Source organism: Papio anubis, chromosome 6 (genome assembly GCF_008728515.1).
Source record: "Papio anubis isolate 15944 chromosome 6, Panubis1.0, whole genome shotgun sequence".
Taxonomy (NCBI): Eukaryota; Metazoa; Chordata; class Mammalia; order Primates; family Cercopithecidae; genus Papio; species Papio anubis.
The window spans coordinates 32417777-32442427 of NC_044981.1; the positions used below are offsets into that span (position 1 = coordinate 32417777).

The 24651-nt window shown below is 55.1% G+C and overlaps 1 protein-coding gene across 7 annotated transcripts in view; it reads right to left on the reverse strand.

The window, feature by feature from the left end:
• GRM4 (glutamate metabotropic receptor 4) overlaps window positions 1-24651 on the reverse strand; it is a 124453-nt gene that overhangs the window by 73095 nt on the left and 26707 nt on the right. The window contains exon 1 of one of the 7 annotated variants that reach the window (XM_009204942.4): window positions 21539-21562. The exons of 5 other annotated variants lie outside the window; for them this stretch is intronic. Coding sequence is in view for 1 of the 2 variants with exons in the window: in XM_009204943.4 (XP_009203207.1) it covers window positions 5813-5911 (99 nt within the window). In the remaining variant the exon portion in view is untranslated. Of the gene's footprint in view, window positions 1-5812; window positions 9957-21538; window positions 21563-24651 lie in introns of those variants that run through there. One more of the 7 variants, XM_009204943.4, reaches the window with a different exon arrangement.

Consider the following 24651-nt stretch of genomic DNA (forward strand, 5'->3'; position numbering starts at 1 on the left):
TATCTTCCTCTGTCCCCAGAGCCCATGACCTCATCTCCCACATCCAAATCCCCCTGCTCATCAAGGCCCAACTCAAATGTCACCTCCTCCAGGCAGCCCTCCCTGAGCCCTCACCCTTCAGAGGGGGCCTAGCCTTCCACAGCACTGAATGTGGCCGAGGGCACCAGGCACATCCTCCCGGTGTTACTGTTCTCTGCCTACTCATCAATTCAACAGGCCTTCTAAGCACCCCACCTTGTGCAGGCAAGGCCACGTGGAGAGATGCAGAGGTGAACTAGACTCTTCCCACCCCCAAACACTACTCAATACCCACTGCATCCTGGGAGACACCAGCAGAGATGGCAGAAAGTGTTTGTGCAAAAAGTGCTCCGCTGTCTGGGCCCCCTGATGAGGGGTAGGTTGTACGGCCCCCTGGAGTGACACACAGTGTGCCTGCAGCCGCCACCCAGGAGAGCCTCGGCTGAGATAAGGGGTGAGTGGCTGAGGGCTGGGAGGATGCATGAAGAAACCTCTCTTCCTCTTCCCCTGTCTCTGGCTTCCAGAGTGACAAGGAGGTCCATGCCACATGAGGAAAGACAAAAGCTGCTTCCGGACTTAAGCAACAATGAAGATGGATTTCAAGTACATCTGAGTGTATGTGCGCATACACACATGGACGTGGGCGCATGGGCTATAGCATGTGTCCTGAGCACATGGGTGCCCTGCACATTCATTCATTTATTCCCCCTACAAAGAGGCATGGAGCACCCACGGCCTCCAGGCATAGTTCTGAGGGCTGGGGATGGACTATGGACAACTGCCCTCAGTGGGCTCCAGTCTAGATGGAGGCAGGTCATGCAGAGGTGCATCATAAGCTTCGGAGTCTGTTAGATGGGGATAAGGAGCGAGGAAAAAAAACAAAGGAAAGGAACAGGGGAGTGTTGCAGAGTGGCCAGGAGAGACCTCTCTTACAGGGCGATGTCTTTGTCAGGACCCCAGCAGGGAGGGGTACGGAGGGCCATGCTGCCCATGTGGAAATGAAATATGGACAAGTCTTAGGGGACAGTCTTGAGACCCATGGAAAGATGGACAAGGGGACAAATGGACAAACAGGGGAGGAAGGGACAGTGGAAGATGGATCGATGAGAAAGACGTCCTGTGTGAGCCGCGGTGTGTGTGTGTGTGTGTGATCATGGTGCATGCCTGTGTGTGTGAGCATGTGTGCATGCCTGTGTGTGTGAGCATGTGTGTATGCCTGTGTGTGTGAGCATGTGTGCATGTGTGTATCCAGGCACACATATGTGTTTAGTGCCTGGATCTGCCCTCGGGCTGCCCCAGGCCCAGCCAGCAGCCTCACACAACCAGCCCAGGCATGCTGATACCGGCTAGCACACAGGCGGTGACCCAGAACGCCACAGCTCCAGCTATGGGTAACTGGTGCCCAGAACCGCAGCATCTGAAAATCCACTGAGGGCAGCTGGTCCACATCCCGCGCCATCCAAAGGTGGAACGAGGATGCTGGAGGGCAGGGAACGTATCCAGCGTCTCAGTGCCCACCCGGAGCACAGTACTCAGAGTCTCTGAAGGCTGGAGCTTTGTTCAAGACTGTTCGGCTCAGTTAGGGTTGAAATCCCCACCACAACCCCCACAAGGCCTCGTATGCCCCAAGTCAAGTGACCAGACGTCCAGGGCCATCACCACAGACACCCCAGGGGCTACCTGACAAAACCCACACTCCTCTGCCTGTGACCTTTTCTGTTAAAAGCACCTTGCCTTTCCTCCTCTGCCCTAATGCTTGGCACAGCATGTAAGTGTCCAGCACCCATCAGAGCCACCCTGCCCGGGGCTGTGACCCAGCTTCGCTATCCAACTCTGCAACCTTAGGCAATCCAGTGAACCCTCTGGGCCTCAGTTTCCTCCCCATAAAGTCATCACAATCACAACAGAAAGGACTGCATCAGCAAATACACAAAAAGTGCTTAGAACAGGCCGGGCGCATGGGGGCCCTGGGCAAATGCTAGATATTCTTATTAGAGAGAAAGGCAGGGCTAGGATCATTGTGCCCATTTTGTAGATGAGGAAGCTGAGGCCTGGAGAGATGATAGTGTCCTCTGAGTATCCCCATCAGGAGATGTCAGAAACAAGGTGCTGACTGAGCTGCTTGGGCCCCTGTTCCCACCCTCCTGGGCATGCCCTGCAGGCCTCCAGCTCTGCCCCACCCTCCCTGCTGACTCTGCTCTTTCTGTTCCACCCACAGGCCAGGCCATGCCACCACAGATTGAGTCTGGGATCTTGCAGCCACCTCTGGCCACCAGCCTTGGCCCAGCCAGGACCCAGGCAGACCTTAAGATCCCCACCTGGCCGGCGCAGCCCCTATCGCCCAGGGAGCAGGGGAGCCTGCGCGGGCCGGCACAAGCCCCAGGCTTGGCTGCATGCTCCTTGCCCTTCTGATCCTGGCTGCTTTAGGCCCTCCAGCACCGGGCTCTCAGCATCAGCTGTTTGCTTCACAGATAAAAGCTAGTGATGCTTTTAGGTACATGAAAGCTGTGGTGGACAGGAACGTGTGGTTCAGAGAAAGAGGAGGAGAGTGCCGGCTTCCAAGGGCCTTGCCTGCAACATCCCCCACCCTGACTCCTCAGGGGCCTGAGTGGTGCAGCCTCCCCCACAGGGCCTTAGCTGCAGAGATTGGGGCGGGGCGGCCAGAGGTTCAAGAGGAGGGGTTGCCAACTGCCCTTTCCTTCCTCCCTCCCTCTGTGGGCTGGGAGCGGGTCTCACCTGCACACTCAGTAGGGCTCCCCTTCACAGAGCACCTGAGCACCCCTCTGGCCAGGTGCTGGGGACACAAATTTAAATAACACTCAGAGAGAATCAGCCTAGTTGGGGAGTCAGACTTGTGGCTGGGAGAACAAAGATTCCCCCCAATCTCCCATGGGCAAGGGAAGAGCCACAGGGTGAGGGGAACAATGACAGGGCCTGGGGGCCAGGCTGGCTGTGCACAGAGGACCAGCCACAGGGGCTTCCCAGGCCCTGCTAAGGAGGGCAGGACTTTCCTGGGAGCCAGGGCAGCTGTGGAGGGAGCCTGGGTAGGGGTACAGGTGGTCAGAATGGCCCTCAGCCTGCAGGGGAAGAGTCTGGAGAGGCAGGCCTGGCAGTCCAGGAGGAGGCGGCGAGTGCACTGCAGACAGTAGCTGACGCTGCCTGATCTGGGACAGGGGCTTCGGGGTGGAGGGGAGGTGGGTGGCAGGCACTTAGCGGGAGACTCACAGCATTGGGGATCAATTATATGTGGTCACAGAGAGAGTGGGGACCAGCAGGGGGTGCAGGGAGGCAGCAGAGGGAGTAGGGTGGGGCCAGCACACGGAGAGGACGCCAGCAGTCCCCAGCCTTCAGCCTTGACCGGGCCCATCGCTGATGCACACCACTGGGTTCAGGAGCAGAAGGTTAGAGTAACCCAGACATCTTGGGACAGCCCCACAGAGGCCTCACACACCCATGCCCTCCACGGAGCTGTCCTGACCCCAGTGACCAAAGAACAAGGCCTAGGGGAAATGGCGGGGGGCACCTGGGCAGGGGACTGAGTGGGCACAACTGGGTGGTCTTTGGGAGTAGCAGGATAGACCCCAGATCGGGAGACTGTCTGTCCTTACCCCAGCAACTCCTCCAGGGACACACAATGGGGCCCTTCGCCTTCAATGCCGCCTTCCCTGACACCCATCAGAGCCATCCGGGAACACCAGCCCCTTCCCCACAGACCCTCCAGGAATTCGAATCAGGCCTGCCTGGGCACTCACCTCAGGACTTGACGCCCTCATTAATCAGATTGATTCCTCTGCTCTGTGGACGCAGACCAGCTGCCAACTCCTGCCCTGAGCATCCAGTCACTCTGGGGCCTGACCATGTGCCCCTGTCTGGCCCTGGCCAGCCGACCTGTGCCCCAGTGCACAGGTCACAGATCAGCCTGCGAGGGCCCACCCTGGACCAGCCCGGACTTGGCCTTCTTCCTGTTAGCTGAAGAAGCTGCAGTTGCCACCCCAGGGCCCTTGGCCTCCCTTGCTCTGCTCCTCCCCCCAGCCTGGAGATGGACCTCCCCTCTGCCCAGTTCCAGGGTTGCTCTGGCCCTCCTCTGCCCCTGTAACCTATGCCCCCCACGATACAGCCCCCTTCCTATCACACCACGACCTGCAGTTTCCCCTCTGTGATGGAGAGTGCACGTCAGAGTGTCCTAGGCTGCAGGCACTATCATCAAAGACAGTAGAACTGGCCATGAGGCCCATGCGGTCCCTTTGCCTCAGCTGCTCCTGTAGCCACCAGCCTCCCCCCATACACTCTCCCAGAATCCACCCATGCTCCTCCAAAGCTCTGTCTGCTCATTCATTAATTCACTCACTTGACCAGGTTTACTGAGCACCCACTGAGTACTCTGCATGATCCCTGCCTTCCTGGAGCTGACATCCGAGTGGGAGAGACAATCGATAGTGAATGAATACACACAGAACTAATGCTGGGTGCTGGGCAAGAGCCATCAGCCCAGCATTTCAAGATCTCTGCCTTCTTGGGGCCACTTGAAAAGTTGTGGACAATGAGCTGAGAGCAGAGCATGCCCATCGCTTCTGTCCCACTGCACTGAATTGCAGTCCTGAGACCTACAGGGTACACATTTCCTCTGCTACTGTAAGCAATGGGCCCCTGAGCAATGTTCCAGCCCAGCCTGGGTCCCTGAGCAGAGTGCCTAGCCAACCCCCAGAGACATGTAACACAGCAAGAGTTAAGCTGACGCTATTTTAAGCCACGGAGCTTTGAGGGTTGTTTGTTATGGCACCATCACCTCGCCTATGCTGACAGACCCAAGGAGCAGTAAACATTAGGCTCCAGCTCTGGGAGAACTGGGAATGACTCTTATTTATCTCCACCTCAAGGCCCTGGATGTGTCAAGTTCACACTCATCACAGGCTGGTTTGGGCAGAATTGTATTGAATTAAATTCACACGCATACATGCAATCCTCATCATCATGAGAGCTAACACTTATCAGGTGCTTACTATGTGCCAAGAACTGTCCTAAGTAGCTTCATGCACCCTAACACCTTCAATCTTAGAATAGCACTATGAGGTGGGCCTTCTTATTCTCCCCATTTTTCTGAAACTGAGGTACAGAGATGTTAAGTTACTTGCCCAAGCTCACACAGCTAGTGTGAGCCAGGATTTGAACTCGGACTAGCTGCAGACTCCATGCTGCTGTCAGGTAAAACTTGTCTCCTCTGTACATGGTGGGCCTACACATGCATATGCATTTACACACACACACACGCAACATCTACACACATACACTGAGAATCTGAGGGTGACACTGCAGCCTCTAGTGAGAAGGCCACCCCCATCCTGCGGGGCAGGATCCTCAGGGCAGTAGCCGGGAGACCAGCCCTGCTTCCTTTCCTTGCTGAGCCCCCACCTCCACTCCTGGCTGTCAAACTAAGGGCTGAAGTGGCCCACTCGTCTCCAGCACAAAAGATCGGGCAGGAGCCCTGGAAAGTTGTGTAAAATGGCTCTGCTTTGAGCAATAGCTAGTTTCTATACATAATTATTAATTTCATGCTTATTATATGCAAACCTGTCTCCCAGACGAGATGAAATTGATTTAATTAGAAATTCCATCATCAAGCCTTTTGCATCTGAACTTTTAATTAGGATCACCAACCCCACACGAGGCTGCCAGAGAGTGATCTCGTGGCCCCTGACTTCTCTCCCGGAGGCCAGGGGTATGGCCAGGACGTGTGGACCACCACTGCCACCTGTGCCCTAGTGGCCAGGTCAGGGTCCCTCACTAGGATCCTAACCTGTCCTCCACCCCCACAGCATGGCCCTGAAGTCCCAAGGGTCCTCTTTTTTCTCTTGGCACCATCATGGGGAAACAGCTTGGGAAGAGTTTGCACCATCTTGCAGCCAGCGGGAAGGACTGGGGCATTTAAGGTGTGCAGGGGACAGGAGCAATAACAGGCCTCCCCGCTTCCTGCAAAATTCACACACCAGCCTTCCTTTGGGAGCCCCTGCCAGGTGCTAATAAAATGCCCTTTACGGCTCAGCTCAGAGCAGTCTGTCAGAATTACCCGCAACACTTGGCATTTTAACAAAGCATTTTCATGCTCAACACCTCTGATCTCATCTCCAACCACTCCCAGCTTGGCCTCACTGACTCAGCTCCAGTCACGCCAGCCTCCTTACTGAGCCTCGAACTCTCCAGGCACACTTAGCCTCAGGGCCTTTGCACTGGCTGTTCCGCTGCCTGAATGCTCTTCCCCTAGACATGCATGTGGCTCGCTCCCTCTCATCCCTCACTTCAAGACTTTGCTCAAATGTCTTCTTCTCAGGCAGGCCTTCCCTGACCAATCCCACCTCCCGCCCCTGCACCCCACCTTCACCTCCTCTGCTTTGATTTTCTGCACAATGATCGCCTACTAACACACTATATTTCCTTACTTAATTCATATAGTATCCATCTCCCTCCAAAACAACAGCCTGGGGCTTCATGCTATCCCCCCACTGTGTCTTCAGACACCTGGCACAGGACAGGCGTTCATTGAACAAAGGGGACACCTCATTCCCTCTGCACAGCCAGCCCATGAGACAAGCACCTCAGTGCTGAAGTGCCTTCAGCCAGTGAGGAAGCCGAGGCCCAAAGCCTCAGGGCCTTGTCAAGGTCACAGAGCTGGTCAGCAGCTCCAATTCTCACATGGTCTGACGCTGCACCCGGGCAAGCCAGTGGCATCACTCTGCAGTAAGCGGGCCACCCACGGCAGTGCCCGGCACACAGAAGGTGCTCTGAGGTCTCCTTCCTCCCTCCTGGGTTCAGGCAGGACCCTCCCTCTGGCATCCCTCACCTCCTGGGACCTGTCACACCGTGTCCCCCACTGACATCCCCGGAAGCAAATGCTGGGAAGCTGCCCCATGACACCTCTGTCTCCCCATCCCCGGGTTCTGCCCAGCCTCTTATCAGGAGAACAAGCGGACACTTGGATTAATTTCCAGGCCCGTTCTGAATTATGTTTTCCAGGAGAGAACCAGACAGACGCAGGCAACAGGCCTTTGAACAAATATTTCCCCAGAAAGCGCTTTATTCAGTCCCTTGTCTCACCCTTTTAAACATTACATGTTTTCTTAGGAGCCCAGGAAAAAAGAGGGGCCCGATAAGGCATGGAAGCTGGAGAAGAATAGAGGGCATGGAGTGGAGAGCCTCGGCGGTGCTGACAAAGGAGGCGGCTCGATGCAGGCTCAGAGGCAGGGCTGCAGATAAGAGCACCCAAGAGAGCGGGCAGAGGCGCGGACGAGGGAGAGCAAACGCGATCCTCAAATCAGCACTTGTCCTATTTCATAGGCGAAATGTAGATCAATAAATTACACTCACGTTTGCAGGTTTTACATGCTGACTCAGTAACCTTGTCAACAGTGATCCGTCGGGGGAGGCCAGGAGGAGCCCAGGTGGGCAGGGCAGAGGCCCATCGAGGAGCTCCAAGGGTCACAGCCATGCCCCCTTTTCCAAGGAGGGCTCAAAGTCCAACTTTCAGAGGTAAGAAGCTGCCTCACTGAGTGACCTTGGGTAAGCCACCTCCTTTGTGAGCCTCAGTCTCCTCACCTGTCCGCAGGCACCATGGTGAGAGACTGGCGTGTTTCAGGCACTGCGAGGGTCCCGAGGGAGAATGGGTGTTACAGAAGCCTGGGGAGAGGGGAGGAATTGGCCCAGACGTTCGGAGCCAGCCATGCACCTCTCTCACACACAGGAGGTGCGGCAGAGGCTCATGCACAGCCTCGCTTGGTAACCCTCACCACGGCCCCAAGGTAGGAAGCTGGAGCCCGATCCTCAGATGAGAAGCTGCCCCTCCGAAGCTGAGGAACGTGCCTGGGCTCATACACAGGCCCACCCAATGGCAAGCCGGGCTTCCTCTGTGCCACGGTGCTGTGGGCCAGGACACAGGCAATGCTGACCCTAGGTCACACCCAAATGTCCAAGGGGCAGGGAGAGCTGGGGGCAGCCCAGGGAGGCTGCGGGACCCAAAGGGGTCAGGCTGAGGGTGGGGCAGGGCAGGCTTCCCCAGGGCTGGGGACACGGAGCGGACTGGGCCAGGGCCAGGCATCCTTGCCAGTGGGCGGGAGGCGGCAGCAGCACGAGGCTACTGGAGTGTTCTTGTCATCATAACAGGACTGGTGGCTGTCGGCTAACGAGCACCTACTCTGTGCCAAGCACTTCATGTGGATTATTCACTTCTCCCTCACACAACAATCCCATGAAACGAACATTACTTATTACCTTCATTTTTCAGATGAGGAAACGGAGGCCCAAGAATACATGGAAACAGGATGACACAACAAGTGGCAAAATGAGATTTGAACCCCGGTCTGTCTGGCCCCAGCCCCTGAGCACTCTCACCCCCTGCTCCCTCCCCACCTGGCACACACTGTGTGTCCATTCCCAGCCTCCTGCCCTTTGCCTACACCATCCCTGTACCCAGGAAGCAGCCCAGATGGGGAGTTGAGAGTCCCGGTTCCAGGTCTTTCCCCACCACATTCCTTGGGCGCCACTTCACATCTATGAGCCTCAGTTTCTGCCTCTGTTCAATGGGGGCTTAATTAGGTGAGCACTGCTGCTCTCATGGGTAAGGACAGAGGGGCCTCCACAAGGTAGGAGTAACAACATCCGAAAGCCCCTTCTCCAAAAGCCGACAATCCTCACACAGGCAGGCGCAGGTCTGGGAAAACCTCAGTGTAGTGCCTGGGGTGTCCATAACTGCACCCCATGTCCTGATGACCACATCACCAGGAGCACTGAGTGCTGGCAACGGGGCGTGGCTAGGCCAAGAAAATTAACCATGGTGTCTGCCCAGTGCGCTCTCGAGTCAAGTTAATGTGCAGCGCTGTGTGTAATATATTGCACTATATTAATATAATATGATATAATGGGATGTATTACCATTATTGAACACATGAGCCGATAAAAGTCACATCACCATCTTTCCCCATAATTTATATCACAGCCAGGCCAGGGCCAGGCTGGCAAAGAGAAGGCCCTCTTGGGGCTCTGGGGGCTTCCACTGGGGAAAGGGAGCCTGACCCCTGGGAGGGGGCCAAAAACCAGCTCGGAAGGAAGATGCAGGCAAGGCTAGGTGACCGGCCAGGCTGGGGGTGCTGAGCTGCGGCTGGGGCTGCTCGGTCCCCTCTCCCCAACGCCAGTCCTCATTGCACTTGGCCCCACTGCAGTATTTGACCCAGGTAGTCCCTTCCTCGCTTGGTGGTCCCACTCCTGACACTCCTGGTCCCCTCCTTCCTCTCAGCTTCCTTTGCTCGTCCTGCCTCTTGTCCCTGATCCGACCCTGGTGGCCCCCAGGGCTCAGCATTCCCTTCCCTCTGTCTGCCTCTCCACTCACTCCCTGGGGCCTGGGATTGCCCTCTCAGGAGTTCACCAGATCTCACTACGGCAGGCGAGGAGACAGAGCATGCACCCCTGAGCTCGAGGCTCCCATCCAGCTGCTGCTCCCCTGGGCTATCCAATGGGTATCCCAAACTCAGCAGGTTCAAAGTCCTTCCCCGCCAGGTAACTGCTACTCTGCCCTCCAGCTGTGCAGGCCAGAGTGTTGACAAAGTCCTTGAGTCCTTTTCTCACACATTCCAAACCTAATTTATCAGCAAATATTGTTGGCTCTACTTGAAAAGAGATCCAAAATCCAACCACGACTCACCTCCTCCATCAGGACTGCCCAGGTCCACAGCTCCAGCATCTCTGGCTGGGCTATCACAACAGGGCCCTTAGCCTCCTGCTGGTCTCCTGCCTCCCACACTTGCTGTTCCCACACACATGCACAGTGCACTCCCACCTGGCAGCTAGAGGAACCCAATTAAAACCCGAGTGACACCACAGGGCACCTATCTTTAAGAGGATCCCGGCCGGGCGCGGTGGCTCAGGCCCGTAATCCCAGCACTTTGGGAGGCCGAGACGGGCAAATCACGAGGTCAGGAGATCGAGACCATCCTGGCTAACACGGTGAAACCCCGTCTCTACTAAAAAATACAAAAAACTAGCCGGGCGAGGTGGTGGGTGCCTGTAGTCCCAGCTACTCGGGAGGCTGAGGCAGGAGAATGGCATGAACCCGAGAGGCGGAGCTTGCAGTGAGCTGAGATCCGGCCACTGCACTCCAGCCTGGGGAACAGAGCGAGACTCCGTCTCAAAAAAAAAAAAAAAAAAAGAGGATCCCATCACGGCCAGGCGTGGTGGCTCATGCCTGTAATCCCAGCACTTTGGGAGGCCAAGGCAGGTGGATCATCTGAGGTTAGGAGTTTGAGACCAACCTTGCCAACATGGTGAAACTCCGTCTCCACCAAAAATACAAAAATTAGCCAGGTGTGGTGTCTGGTGCCTGTAATCCCAGCTACTCGGGAGGCTGGAGCAGAAGAATTGCTTGAACCCGGGAGGCGGAGTTTGCAGTGAGCCGAGATCGCGCCACTCCACTCCAACCTGGGAGACAGCAAGGCTCAGTCTCAAAAAAAAAAAAAAAAAAAGGAAAGAAAGAAAAGAGGCTCCCTTCTCATAGAGTAAAAACCACAGTCTTTCAATAGCTCCCAAGGCCTCTACACGACCTGCACCATTAGCCCCCTGGCCTCCCTTCCTACCACCCTCCCCCTCACTCACCCTGCTCCAGCCATTCCAACGTCCATGTTGTTCCTGAACAGGCAGGAGCAGGCAGGAGCCCACCTCAGGGCCTTTGCACTGGCTGTTTCCACACACTACTTCCTGCAACACCACACCTTTCACTCACGCATCTAGTGAGGAATGTCTGCCTCCCGCTGGCACATCAGCCCCCTGAGGACAGGGGATAGATCTGCCTCGCTCACTGCTAGAGCCCCGGGACTTAGGACAGTGCCTGGCACCCACACCATCATCTTGCAGGTTCTGCAAATAAATATTAATGACAACTACAAACAGGCGAGCCTGAGCAATGGTCGGCTTTCACCTGCTTCTCATCATCAGGTTTCTTCAAGATTCTGCTGGGGGATATTTTCTGCTTGCAAAGAGCATTTGGAAACTCCTGGCCTGGTGTGGATAAGGCAGCTGAGGAATGGATGGGCCAAGCAGCCAGCAATTCAGCCAAGACCACAGGCGGCTGGAGGCTGGCCCCTCCCTCCGCCCAGCAAGGCCTCAATGGCCCTGGGGCAGAGCTGGCTGCTGAGCACTCAGCCTGCAGGGGGTATCTCCGAAGCCAGGGGTGAGAAGGACCCCAAGGGATCTTTGGCCGATTCCTGGCTGCCTCCCACGGCTGTCCTTGGACACTGGCAGCCCCTGGCTCTGACCTGATCTCTGGTGGTGCCCGCAGGAAGGGGCCCACATACAGGTACTCATGGTAACCTTCCACTCCCTCTAGCACCTGGCAAGTGGGGGAGGCAATATGGCTCCACTCCATGATGGACACATACAGAATATACCTCCTGAGCACCTCTATGCGCCTGGCACCACGGCAAGCACCAGGAGGCCACAGTAAGCAAAAGCAGACAAAGCTGTGAGCTCGTGAAACCGAGTCCAGCAGGAGAGCTGGCCTCTCACCAGACCCACACGCCAACACACACAAAATTGTGATGTCCGAGAGGCAGTGGGGATGAGAGCCTGGAACAAGGTCCTGGATCTGGTCAGTGTAGCAATGGAGGGCTCCCCTGAGGAGGCGGCATTTGGCTGACATCTGGAAAACAGGTAGGCAAAACCCAGGTGAAGAGGGGAGGGAAGCACATCCCAGACAGAAGGGGCAGCAGGTACAAAGGCCCTGTGGCCAAGGGCCCATGGCAGGTTCAAGAAACTGAGAGGCCAAAACAGAGGATGGGAGACATAGCATGATGGGCAGGATGGGCCCTGGGTACCAGCGGGAGGCCATTGCAGTGGCCCAAGTGAGAGGAGACAGCAGCCTGGACCGGGATGTCTACGGAGATGGAGAGAAATATGACCCTCCCTCAAACCCTCTGGCTCCTGGGTGTCTCCTCCTTTGACAAACAGTTGACAAGCCCTTGCCTAGACACTGAGCACACCAAAAACACAAGGGTCTGGAGCCAGGAGACAAGGCTAACAAGTTCTCCAAGGCCAGCTGCATGGTTCCCCTCTGGGCCAAGCCCATTCTTTCAAGAAAACAGGGGTGCTGTGGGTTCTCTAGCTAGCTCTGCGGCACAGGCAGGGCGAGGAAGGGCAGGGACCCAGCCCAGAGCAGGAGAAGAAGGCCACCCTACCCAACCTCTGCCATTGCCACACTCCGCAGCTCCGTGAGCTTGCCACAATGGGAAGACCTGAATTCTAACTCACCGCATGACCTCAAAGCAGACGGTCCTCCTTCCTGTGCCCCAGGTTTCTCATCGAATAATCCTAACAGCCACTATAATAAGAGTTAACAGCTCTCAAGCACTTATGATGTGTCAGGCTCTGCTCTTAGCACTGCTTATGCATTAATTTATTTAGGCCTCACCAGAAACCTGTTGCAGACAGAGCTGCTAGTGCCTAGCCCAGTGCACTGCTGAGGGGACTTGCCCAGAGATACTCAGCTGATAAGTGGCTGAGCCGGGGCTTGAACCCTCGCAGCCGGCCTCTGCCTGCCATCACACTATGCTGCCTCCACAGAGAAATAAGGATTGGATGGAATCACCTAAGACCCTCTGGCTCTGTCGTGGCAGCCTCCTATGATCCTCAGCCCAGAAATCCAACCTCCCAGCTTCTCTGGAAGGATGGCAGACCTGATTTGGGGGGGGCCTCCCCCGCATCCCTTCTACTTCCCTCCACGCCTGCAGAGACCTTCCAATGTCCAGTTCAGTGCCCACAGTGTGCCAGGTGCTGGGATGTGGCAGAGAACAGGTCAGCTCCTGCCCTGTATTGAGGATCTGCTTCTGCCATCTCCTGGCTGCCCACCAAGGTCTCCCGCTCACGAAGGCACTGGCACCAGCCCCCCATCCCTCCCTCTCACCTCCCCTCCTATACCAGTGCACCTCGAGGTCCCCTCTCAGGTAGAGTGCCTGCAACCGTCACTCAGGTCTGCTCCAGGGACCCACCTGTGATAGTGCTTTCCACCGTCATCTCCCTTCATGCCACCCCTATAGCAGCCCTTCCCAGTAGGAATTATTACCCGCCACTCGGGGTGAGGACCTGGGGACTAGAGAGAAGTTGCTGTCCTCAGCTGCCAGCAGCTGATTGCAGCCCAGGCCCACTAATGTCAACCCCTCGTTGATCTTAGCCCTTCCCACCCTGTCCCATCCACTCAGGCCCCTGCCCCAGAATCTTCATAAAAGGCAGAAGGTTGACAAAGCTCTGCCACCACCAACCCAGGCCTCACTGGGTCCCTGCAGGGGCTGCCTCTGGAGCAGAGCCTGCAGAGAGGCCTGCCACCCCAGTCAGCAGGCACAGCCAGGCCTCCCGGGCACCAGCAGACAGTGGGCATCTGCAGAGTACATTCAAAGAGGGGCCCAAAGCCCTGCCCAGTCCTCCAAGACCTCCACAATGCCTGCTGTTCAGTCTCAAAAGCGGATTTCTGTTCAAACCCACCCATGTCTCCTGGAAGGGGGCCTTCAACCATAGACTCTTAGCTGTGGAGGGCAGGATTACCCCCTACGGTATCCTTGACTGGGGCCTCTGGCTTCTGCTGGCCTGCCTCCTGCAACAGGCAGCTCACCACTCTACACAGTAGTCAATTCCAGCACCTGCGGCTGCCAGGCTTTCAGGATACTGAGCTGAAGTCTGCCTCCCTGTCACTTTCATGTGGTTCCAAGTTCTCTGGAGCCATGGAGACCCCGCCTGTGCCCTCAGCTGGAAGGACCTCCAAGGCTCTTTGACTCTCTGTTCCATGTACACCTCCCCAGCAGCCTACTCCCCTTCCCTGGGTGGTCTAGGTCCACACATGTGCACACGGACACATGTGGGACATAGTGGGTCACATGTTCAGGCACAACCGTCACTTAAACCATGGTGTCCCTTGGGAGGCTGAAGCGGGCAGATTGCTTGAGCCCAGGAGTTCAAGACCAACCTGGGCAATACAGCAAGACTATCTCCACAAAAAATTTAAAATTAGCCAGGCATGGTGGAGAACAACTATAGCTCCAGCTACTCGGGAAGCTGAGGTAGGAGGATCGCTTGAGCTCAGGAGGTCGAGGCCACAGTGAGCCACGACTGCGCCCCTGCACTCCAGCCTGGGTGAAAGAGCAAGACCCTGTCTCAAAAACAACCACCAAAGAAAAAAAAAAAACCCACTTGTTGTCCCAAGCCCTCCCACACTGAAGGAAAGCCTTGGCCCTGCGTCGGCTCCACTGCCTCACTTACCTCTGCTCTTACTAGCCCCACTCCCCCACCGACCTGGCCACATTGGCCTCCTGCGACAGTCCCCAAGCACCCTAAGCATGGCCAGCCTCACAGCATATGCGTGTGCAGTGCCCTCTGCCGACTGGGCTTTTCCACAGAATGTCCTCCTTCGCACCATTCACATCTCTAATCGAACGTCACATTATGAGAGAGGTTGTTGCTGAGCAGCCCCGCTCCTTGCCCCCTTACCATACCCCTTCTCAGCCCCACCTTACATGACACGTCTCTCCTGGAGCATGTGTCTGCCTCAGCCTCCCCGCCATGCCTGGGTGCTGGGCTGGTAGCACCTGCAGCCCGTGAGTCCCCAAGGCATCAGAGATCAAAGTGGTGCCCCTCCCTGGCCCAGGCTGCAGGCCATCTGTCTTGCCTGGCAGCTCTCCTCTGCCCAGCCTTCCTCCAGCTCAGGCCTGGAGGTGAGGAGATAGCAGGAAGTTCCTCCCAAGGCAGGCTGGGAGTGACAGTCAGAGCCCACAAGGGACAGCCTCTCTCCAGGGGAACCCTGTGCCCCACAGACTGCAAGGAGCCAAGCAGAGACAGGGCTCTCCATGGGCATCCTCAGTCTGCCAAGGCTGGGGGCAGCTCTAGACAATCCGTCTCGTGCATCTGGGTATCAGCTGACAGCAGCAGGGGCCAGGGAGGAGGAGACACACACAGACCACACATATACACACACACACACGCGCGCACACACACACACACACGCCAGGATCCAGCCCTTCCAGGAGCCAGTGGAGGCATGCTCTGAGACAGGCAAGGTCACTCAGGCACACAGCTGCACTGAGCATCCCTAGACACCCCCACCCCACACACATTCAGGAGCAGCGGCTCAGGCAGGTGTGCCCACACGTGGATGAGGAGCCACTCCTGGACTCATACTCACAGGGCTCTTGGTGGTAAGTACAACCAACCGTGCAAACACACACACAAACACACACATAGAGTCAGCACTGGTGAAGGCAGCATTAAGGAAATGCTGTGCATTTTGGGGAGCACAAGAGTGTTCATAACCCACCCCAGATCTTGACATCCTGCCCAGCTGCCCATCAAGCAGCTGGAACGCTTAACTGCCCACGGTAGGCAGGAAAGTGCTGTCCCCCACCAACACCCCAGCAGGGGACAGCTTTCTGCAGGGCTGGGTCCTGCCCGTGGGAGAACCAGCCGGGCAGGGGCAGAGCTCCAGGTGGGCGAGAGCTGATGCGCTGGGTGGGGGTCAACATGGGCAGCGGCCAGGTGGCAGTGGGGATGGAGGAGGATTAAGGTGGCTAGGCACTGGCACCGGCTTGGGGATGCCCAGAGGCTGCCCCCCGGGGCACCATGGGCTGGAGTTGGCAGCACTGCCTCTCTCCTCAGTCACCAGCCTGCCCAGGAATTGGCACTGCTTGGGGGAGGGTGCCCAGACCCGGCACACCCCCACCTGTTCCATTTCCAGATTGTCCAGATCTTATTGAGGTTTCTCAATAAGAAAAGGAGACTTGCCCGGAGATTCTGAAATGGGGAGGCCTCCTCACTCACCCCAAGTTGCACCTAAATAAACGTAGTGGAAAAGGGTACATGATCACTCCCCGAGAGCCCTGCTTCAGCCCAGGGAGGAGAGAGCAGTGCCTGTAATTTGTTTTAATAATCCTGCTGAACTGGGAGAAAATTAACAAATGAGAAACCAGCTTGAAATTAATCAAACTTCTCCCTGTCCATCCCCCCACCTTCCATCTTAATGAAGGTTATTTATCCAACGAGCGATAAAACACAGAATTAAATTAAACAGGCCCTTTCTTTTCCTCCTCTCCCCCGCCCCAGGGAGGCAGCATCTCCCTGCTTACAGCTCTATAAGCCATGCCGGGCTGGCGGCCATGGCAGACCCATGATTCCTGGACGCCAATCAGAGGGGTTTCCCAGAAGGAGACCCTCAATTAGTGCATTCCCTGTTTGGGTCTCACTGACAGCTCTCTGCCAAGAATATGAAAGGCAGTTAATTCAACCACCCTCCTGAGGTGGGAGAGAGGGAGGTCCCTGTTGTTGGGTCTTATCTGATGCAGCTGGGGGGACTCACCAGTTTCTCTGTAGGGGACAGAAGGGCCTGAGTGTGGAAGGTGGGGAGTGTGAGCTTCCCCCAAAATGAGGACACTTTAGTGCCCATGGCAGGTTCCAGCTGGAAACTATCCTGGCCCCAGCTTCTTGGTGGGAAGGGGTTGGAGGCAGCAGGAGAGGCTCAGGAAACACCTCTAGTGAAAACAGGACTCAGCCCCCCACCCCATCCCCTGCCTGGCTCCCTCCTTTGCCTGGGGCCCAGGGCATGAAACACCAAGAATAGGAGTGACACAGATGCCCTCACCGCACCTCTCAGCCAGGGATGCTCCCATACCCCTAACTTCCTCTGTCAGTTTGCTAGGCATCTGCTTCCCCAAACTTCTCTTCCCTGCAGCTTTGAATCCATTTATGTTTTCACCAGGACCGTGTTTGGGAGTCACAGGTTGCTAAACAACTGCTCTCAGGGTCTGTCCTTAACCATTCCCTTTGGTCATTCCCTCTGGCTTTGAAAATTGCAATAATAATGGCCTTCCATTTACAGCTTTTACCTACATTCTCTGTTTTCCTTCCTTCCTCCCTCCCTTCCCTTTCTTCCTTCCCTTCCTTCCTTCTTCCTTTCCTTCCCTTCCCTCCCTCCCTTCCTTCCTTTCTTTTCATTTATTTCTATTTTAGAGACGTTGCCCAGGCTGGAGTGCAACAGTGCAATGACAGCGCACTACAGCCTCAAATGCCTGAGTTCAAGCGATCCTTCCACTTCAGCCTCCTGATAAGCTGGGACCACAGGTGCTCACCACCACGCCTGGCTAATTTTTAAATTTGTTTTTGCAGAGATGGGGTCTCACTACGTTGCCCAGTCTGGTCTCGAACTCCTGGGCTCAAGTGATTCTCCCACCTCGGGATTACAGGCCTGAGCCACCGCACCTGGCCATGTTCCCCCATTTAAACCTAACGTCGACCCAGGTAGGGAGATATTTGTCGAAATGCCCACTTTTTAAGGAAAACAGACGCAGGTTCTTGGGCAGGGTTTATCTAGCAGTAGCTGGAGGTCCCAGCTTGGGCTGAGGTTTGAGGACTGGGGTGGGACTTGGAGGGAGGATGGGGCTCTGCAGAACGGCCCAGCCCTCTGAAAGCCTCCTCGGGGACTTTCTGTGGAGCAGGGCTGAGGCTGATGACCCTCGGGGAGGAGTGACGGGAGAAGGGAGGAAGGAGAAGCGAGGCAGCAGGGTGCAGCTGAAGGCTCTAACAGTGCTACAAATCTGGTCCTCACATGGCAGCCAGGGAGCACTTTTTAAAACATAAGTCTAATTGTGTCATTCTGCTTAAAACCCTCCAAGACTATCTACTGCACCTGGAGTAAAAGTCCTCCTCTGTCTCAGAGCCCACAGGCCCTGCTGACCCAGCCCTGCCACAGCTTCCCCTCCCCTCTGAGCACCCCCCTTGCTCCTCAGATGGGCCAAAAACATTCCTGCTTCAGGGCCTTTGCATTGGCTGTGCCTGCCACCCAAAACACCACCCAGCCACCAGGCTGCCTTCCTCACTCACCTGGGTCTGTGTTCCAAAGTCCCCTACCCAGGTCTTCCTTGACTGCCTTGTGTACAAGAACCCTTCCCCTCCTTCACCACTCTCTAGCCCCTGGCCTTGGGCAGGTCCCCTCCACAGCACCTGTCCCCACTCATGTAAATGATTACACCATGTCTCCTGTCTTTCTCCCGTGTCCAGAAGGTCAGCTCTGTGTGGGCAAGGATGGTGTGCGTTTGGCTCACTCTGCTGCATTCTCAGCCCAACCCAACATCTGCTCCTAAAAGATGCTCACCAACTGTTTGGTGGATATATGAACCAATGGTTGTCACCATGCATAAGGCCATCATCCGGGCCACCATCATCTCCAGGCTGAACTGTTCCATCCGTCTCCTCATCACTCTCTCAGCTTCAGGCCTTGCCCTGTAACCAACCCTCCAGTCCACACCCAAAGGAATACTTCTAACTCTCAAATCCAGGCAGGCACCATCCTGCAGGATCAAGTCCACCTTCTTGACCTAAGCCCCCTGATGTCCCCCAGCCCCTCTCCACTTACCCCCTGCCCAACCCTCCCACATGCCACATCTCTGTCACAGACAAGCCCAAGGTCCCACCTGTGCCCACCCTCTGCCCTGAGGACACTGCCCGGCTCCACCTCTGACAAGAGCTGCCCCACGCACACCTCATCAGAACTGCTCTCACCCTCCTCTCAGCCCCTAGACCCTCACCTGTACCCCTCACAGCCCTCCCACACCCCAATTCAAGCTGTGGCAAATCACATGCCTGTCACACCTCCCCATCCAGGAAGGACCCAGATTTATTCACTTGGCAATCCTGCCCATCCCCACCACCTGCTCTAGTATCTTGCACAAACTTGGAGCTCCATATATGTTTGCTGAATCAAATGGAATCCATTCAAAACACAGCCCAGGGAGCGTGTCCATTAAGAGGGGCCTTTTCTCCAGGTCACCAGCATCTCAGGCTGGTTTGAGGTCAAATGGACCTTTAAGTACCACTAATCACTGCACCCAAGAGCAGTTGTCCCCAGATTCTGCTAATCTCTCCTCAGCGGTTGCCTGGGTGCAAAGAGATTCACCATTCACCAGGGTTGAGAGACGGTCAGGGCCCTGCCTAAATGGCAACGTGCTGCCTCTGGGCCAGCCACCAGCCAGAACAGCAGCTCCTGGCCCACTCCACAGCTTGCATGTGTGTGTGTGTGCGTGTGTGTGTGTGTGTGTGCATGCGTGTGGCCACCCCCGTGGGTGAGGACAGCAGGCACAACACAGCCACTGCTGAATTATTTATTCCCTACATTGTTAGCGCAGTAGAGAGAGCAACCGTGTCTCCAGGCTTCAATTAAAATATCACGGCACCCGCACCGTCTGCCCGGCCACATGCCCAGCTCCCACCAAAACTGGCAGGAGCGCATCCTCTGGGAAGCATAAGCACCCCAAGCCCAAATTGCTGCCCCTTCCCCCGCTCCCAGCCACGAGGCCCTGGTTCAGGACCTTGGACAGCAGCCTCCAGGGGTCTGCCCCAAGACACTCGGCAAACCTTTCAGGCCTCTAAAAGACCATTTAGTAAATCGATGCTCTGAGAGAGCCTTTCTAGCTTCCCAAAGGGGCCCTGGGACACGCCTTGCTGGGTTTTGGGCCTAACTCCAATCCTTTGCCTGCTCCCAGCCCTCCCTAAATAACTGTACAGCGCGAGGCTGGAGGAGGAGTTCCAGGTTCTCACCCTAGTTCTTCAGGCTCCAGGAGGAACTGCGGACACATCACACCTCCCTGGGCTCCATTTGTTATCACTCAGAGAACGCAAATGACAGTGGCCAGACTGTGACCTCCATGGACGGTCAATCAGTGGAAAGGGACTTTGAAAAGGTAAAAATGAGGTACCAATGTTGGCCGCACCAGAAGAGGGCTTTAATCATATACAAGTGGGTTTTCTGCGGCCTCACCACCTTTGTCCAACCTGGAAATCCCTCATTCTGGGGCACAGACTCAGAATGAAGAAAGAGCTGACGGATCCTTCAGGAGCTGGCTGGGTCACAAACTAACTGGGTCACCCATGAGATTTAATTCAACAACCCCCGGACTAGAATATGAGGCTGAGTGAAATCAAAGTGGGCGAGCTGAAAAAGAGCAAGAAATTCTAAACACATGCCGCCTAGAACTGCAGAATGAGCACCGGCTTCAGGGACAGGCAGCGCCGCAGGCCTCCACTGCTTTCTGAGCAAGCCTCAGTCTCCTCTCCTGTAAAATGGGGCCACTGATACTGACTTCCTAGCCGGTGACTCGCACAAGATAACCTGTGAAAACACCTAGCACACGCCAGACACATAAATCCAACCATTCGTTTTATTAAACATCTACTATGTTCCAGGCACTGGAGACCACAGCAGGGAAGAAGAGAGACACGACCTTGCCTCATAGAGCTGACACCCCAGTGACCAGGGTTATTCTCTTCAGGATAGCAGAAGAGGGGGCATTGGAGAAGGGCCTCAGAACAAATGTGGGATTACCAAAGCAAAGAAAGGTGGCAAGAAGGTACAGTCTCTTTGGGAAAATGACTGGCAGTACCTCCTAAAACTAATCATTCATGCAACCTATGAGCCAACAATTCCACTTAAAATATGTATATGAGAAACGAGCGTTTACATCCACTAAAGGACATAAATGTTCAGAGTGGCTCTATTCATAATAGCCAAACACTGGATTCAGCCCAAATGTCCAGTGGCAGCAGAAAGGGTAAATAAATTATGAATTACCCAAACAATGATACAATGAAAGAGTACAGAGCAATAGAAGTGAGCAAACCACCAACAGACCCAACTCCAGGGGGTTCTCACAGACAATGTGAGCAAAAGAAGCCAGACATAAAAACCTCGCTGCACGATTCTGTTTACGTGAGGCTCAAAACCAGGCGACACCAGTACACAGTTAGAAATCAGGCTATTGATTATCCTTGGGGAGGAGAGGATATGAACTAGGAGGGGCTCATGAGAATGTTCTCTGTCTGATACGGGCACATGCATTTATAAAAGTTCAACGAGTCATGCACCTGAAATTTGTGTATCTTACAGTGTATACATTGTACCTCCATTTTAAAGAAAAATGTAAAGGAATGAAAAGGCAGACAGAGCATTCTTCGGGGCAGGTGGACCATCAGAAGCAGAGGCCCAGCAGATGGGAAGCTGGGGGGATTCAGAGACTGGCCTCGGGGGAAACAGAACTGAAAATGGCAGGGCCAGAGGGAGGGAATGAAGATGAGGTGGGCGAGACAGGCTGGGCTAGTCCAAAAAGGCTTCCAAGGCCGTGCTAACCTGGGAGCCTCAGGGGTATCTGCGTCCTTCTACCAGGCCCCCCTGCCACGAACCCCACCTGTCCATGGTGAAGGATACTTGTGAGGTCATCCCTCCCTGCCAGCCTGGCTCCCTGCCCACCCACTCCCTCAGCTGCCACATTGGATTTAAATCCCTGAGTTGAATTTCTGGGGTTTAGGGGGCTTTCATCCTGAGCATGCATGAAGTGAAGCCACGGTCCCTGGCTCCCATGCCTGCAGTTCATTCAGCACCCCAAGTATCACCTGGGACACCTGGCTACCTCCTACACTCCACCTGCCACATCCACCTCCTCACCCGCCCCCACGGGGAGCTCACCTGAGCACCTGTCTTTCCCAGGATAACTGCTCCAATTAGGTAGGGCTTCCCACCTCCTGCTCCTCACCACCCAGCACCCAAGGCTGCACCACCGCATCTCCTCATGGAGAGAGAGGCCACTGGAAACGCACAGATGCAGCCAGGGAAGCAGCCCCAAGACCTCACATCCAGCCACCAGCGAGACGTGGTACATGAAAGATGCGAGGGCCCCCCATGGGTGATGACCTAGCCATTGAATGAATGCCAGTCTTCAAAGACTAATCAAGGATATTGGAACATGCTCACCACTGTAGTCTAGTGGACAAAAGCTGGCTACAGAACCATATAGATGTTGTGATCTCAATTTTGTAAATTACACAGAAGAAAGGCTGGAAGGAAATACACACACGCATCAAGGCTGTCACCCTGGATAGCAGAATGAGTGAGCAATTTCAATTTGCTTCTTCACGCTTTTCTGTTTTCTTCCAAACCTGCGACAAACATGCTGGCTTTTATAACCAGCACAACAGAAAGGGCCTAAGGGACATCAAGTCCCACTCACAGAGGGACCCATGGCTGCCTGTTCCGTGCTTAATGGGATAGAGCAAGGGCTGACCTGATTCCAGCCTGCAAAGCACCCATAGGCTCCTGCACTAAGAGCTGCTGGACTAGGAGGACACACTCATGACTTTCAGGTGTGTGCAGGGGCAGGGCACTGTGCTGGGGGCCTGGGACCCTGATTCGAAGTCCGGCTCTGATTCTAACTGGCTGAGGTGGCCCCCCACACATTAACTTCTCTGGGCCTCAGTTTCCTCACCTGTAAAAAAGCTGTCCTGATCGCATTGTAGGACTCTTGTGTGGAATGATCAAGAAGTGACTGTGAAAGCTGTAAATTGTGAACTATTGGGATTTATCCCTGAGTTCCCTATTACTGTTCTCCACCAGGCCCTCTGTCCCATTGCAGTCTCTAAGAAATGCCCAGAAGCCACCTACAGCAGGCATCTGAAAGTCCTGAAAACCGTGGGCCATCCTCACATGCTAATTCCCAAGGTTCACATAAAATATGCATTTTTTAATTGAACTGGAAAGCAAATAAAAGCAAAGGAAAAACCCACCTCCTTGTTCAACAGCAAAATTGAGGGCCTGTCGCAGATCTTCAGTAAACATTTACCTAATGAATACAACTGTACAAACTGGAACCAAACCCACTAACTTAATCTCTCATGAAGATTAAAATGGTCATGGTTGAATCAGGTACTTGCTGCTAACTTCCAGTAGATTCTCTGCCTCGCTTCTTTTAGGAACTGAGATTTGTTTTCCTATATTGACATCTCTGTTTAAACAAATAGAAACATGTGATTCATCCCTCTAGATTCTGTGGAGATCCACAAAAGAAACAGGTGATGAGGCCAGGCACAGTGGCTCACGCTTGTAATCCCAGCACTTTAGGAGGCCAAGGCTGGTGGATCACCTGGGGGTCAAGGTTCAACCTGGGCAACATAAGCGAAACAGGTCACCAAAATAAAGTGGCGTGGTGGCGAGCGCTGCAATCAACTGCAGGAGGCTGAGGCGGGAGGATGCGCAGGAAACAGAAGGTGGGGTTACGGTAAACTGAGGATCGCTTTCAGCCTGGGTGACAAGGGTGGGGACTCGTCAAAAGAAAAGATAAAGAAGAAGTTCTTTAGAGAAAGAAGACAGAAGAAGGGAGGGAGGGAGGGAGGGAGGGAGGGAGGGAGGGAGGGAAGAAGGTGGTCCGGGGTCAGACCATGAGGAATAGGTCGGGATCGGCCACAGGGCCTCCTTCTGGGCATGTCCTGCAGAGGTGGAGGCCCAGCCACAGGGCACCACTGGACCAGTCCTGCCCCTCTCTGGCAGGAGGGCAAGGTGGCCACATCAAGGGAAATTGCCAACACATCTGCCCTTTGATCCAGCCCTCTGTGGGGAGGAGTCTGTCCTGCAGAGACGTGCAAAGTCGCCCATGCAAAGACTTCCACAGCAGCTCTGTCAGAGCCTAGATTGGAAACCACCTAATGTCCATTATGTGGAGACCAGAAACAGACGCACTACGCAGCCACACAAAGAAAAAGGTCCTTACACACTGACGAATCGTGTCCCTGGGAATGCTGCAAGGTCACCCAGCAGGCACTGCAGCTTTGGGGGGCACAGAGGTGGCAGAACACGGGGCCATATATATGCATTTAATCCCCTTCCTATGCTAGGTCGGTGGTGAGGATCTCCAAAGAACCCAGCCTCTGCAAGCGTGCAACACGCAGCCCAGCCCGTGTGCAGGCCTGAGGTTCTTTGGAAGTGTGCACAGGGAATAATGGCTGCCTCCAGGGCCAGGCTGGGGTGGGGGCGTGTCTCTTGGTACCTTGAAGACTGAACCATGGGAATGTATGATACATTCAAACAGTAATACCGTAACTTAAAAGAATGCCCAAAGATTTTGCATCTGTGGGTTGAGGAAGCCAGGCCTGGGGAACCCAGTCTCCTCCAAGGCCACTGAATAAAGGCTCATTCAGGAGAGAAACCCATCTTTTAAGGAGACACTCAGGCACCCCTCCCCAGCACGCACACTCTTTCCCTCCACGAGACCTCAGCACAGGGCCTGGGGCGTGAGGGAGGGAGTCCTGGCCAGGTCCTGTGGGGGTGAGGGAGGGAGGGAAGGCAGGTAAGAGGGCTCCTGGCTTCCCCTTCTTTTCCCCTGTTGGGTTTGTTGTACTTTCCTAATTGATTTTGTGTCTGTGTCCCTGGGATACTTAGGACCATCTTAGAAAACCACTTAAGGAATTTAAAATAATCAAAGTACTTATAAGGCACTTAACATCTCCTCGCACTTCAGGCTTCTCATAAACCTCCTTCCAGCTGCAACCAGAGACCTGGCTGTCAGGAGCTACCACTTCGGGCAAGAAGACACCTTTGTCATGTCCCCAGCTCCTGCCACATCACCCCCTCAGCCCCAGCAGCCTCCCAGGAGCAGAACAGCCAACCTCCAAACACGAGCACATCATGCCCTCTCTCCGGGCCTCCAGGCCTTTGTCCTGGCTGTTCCCTCCTCCTGGAATGACCTCTCTGCCAGCCAGCACCCCTCAACCTAGCTCACTGTGTCCTGACCACTGAGTCTCAGCATTCAT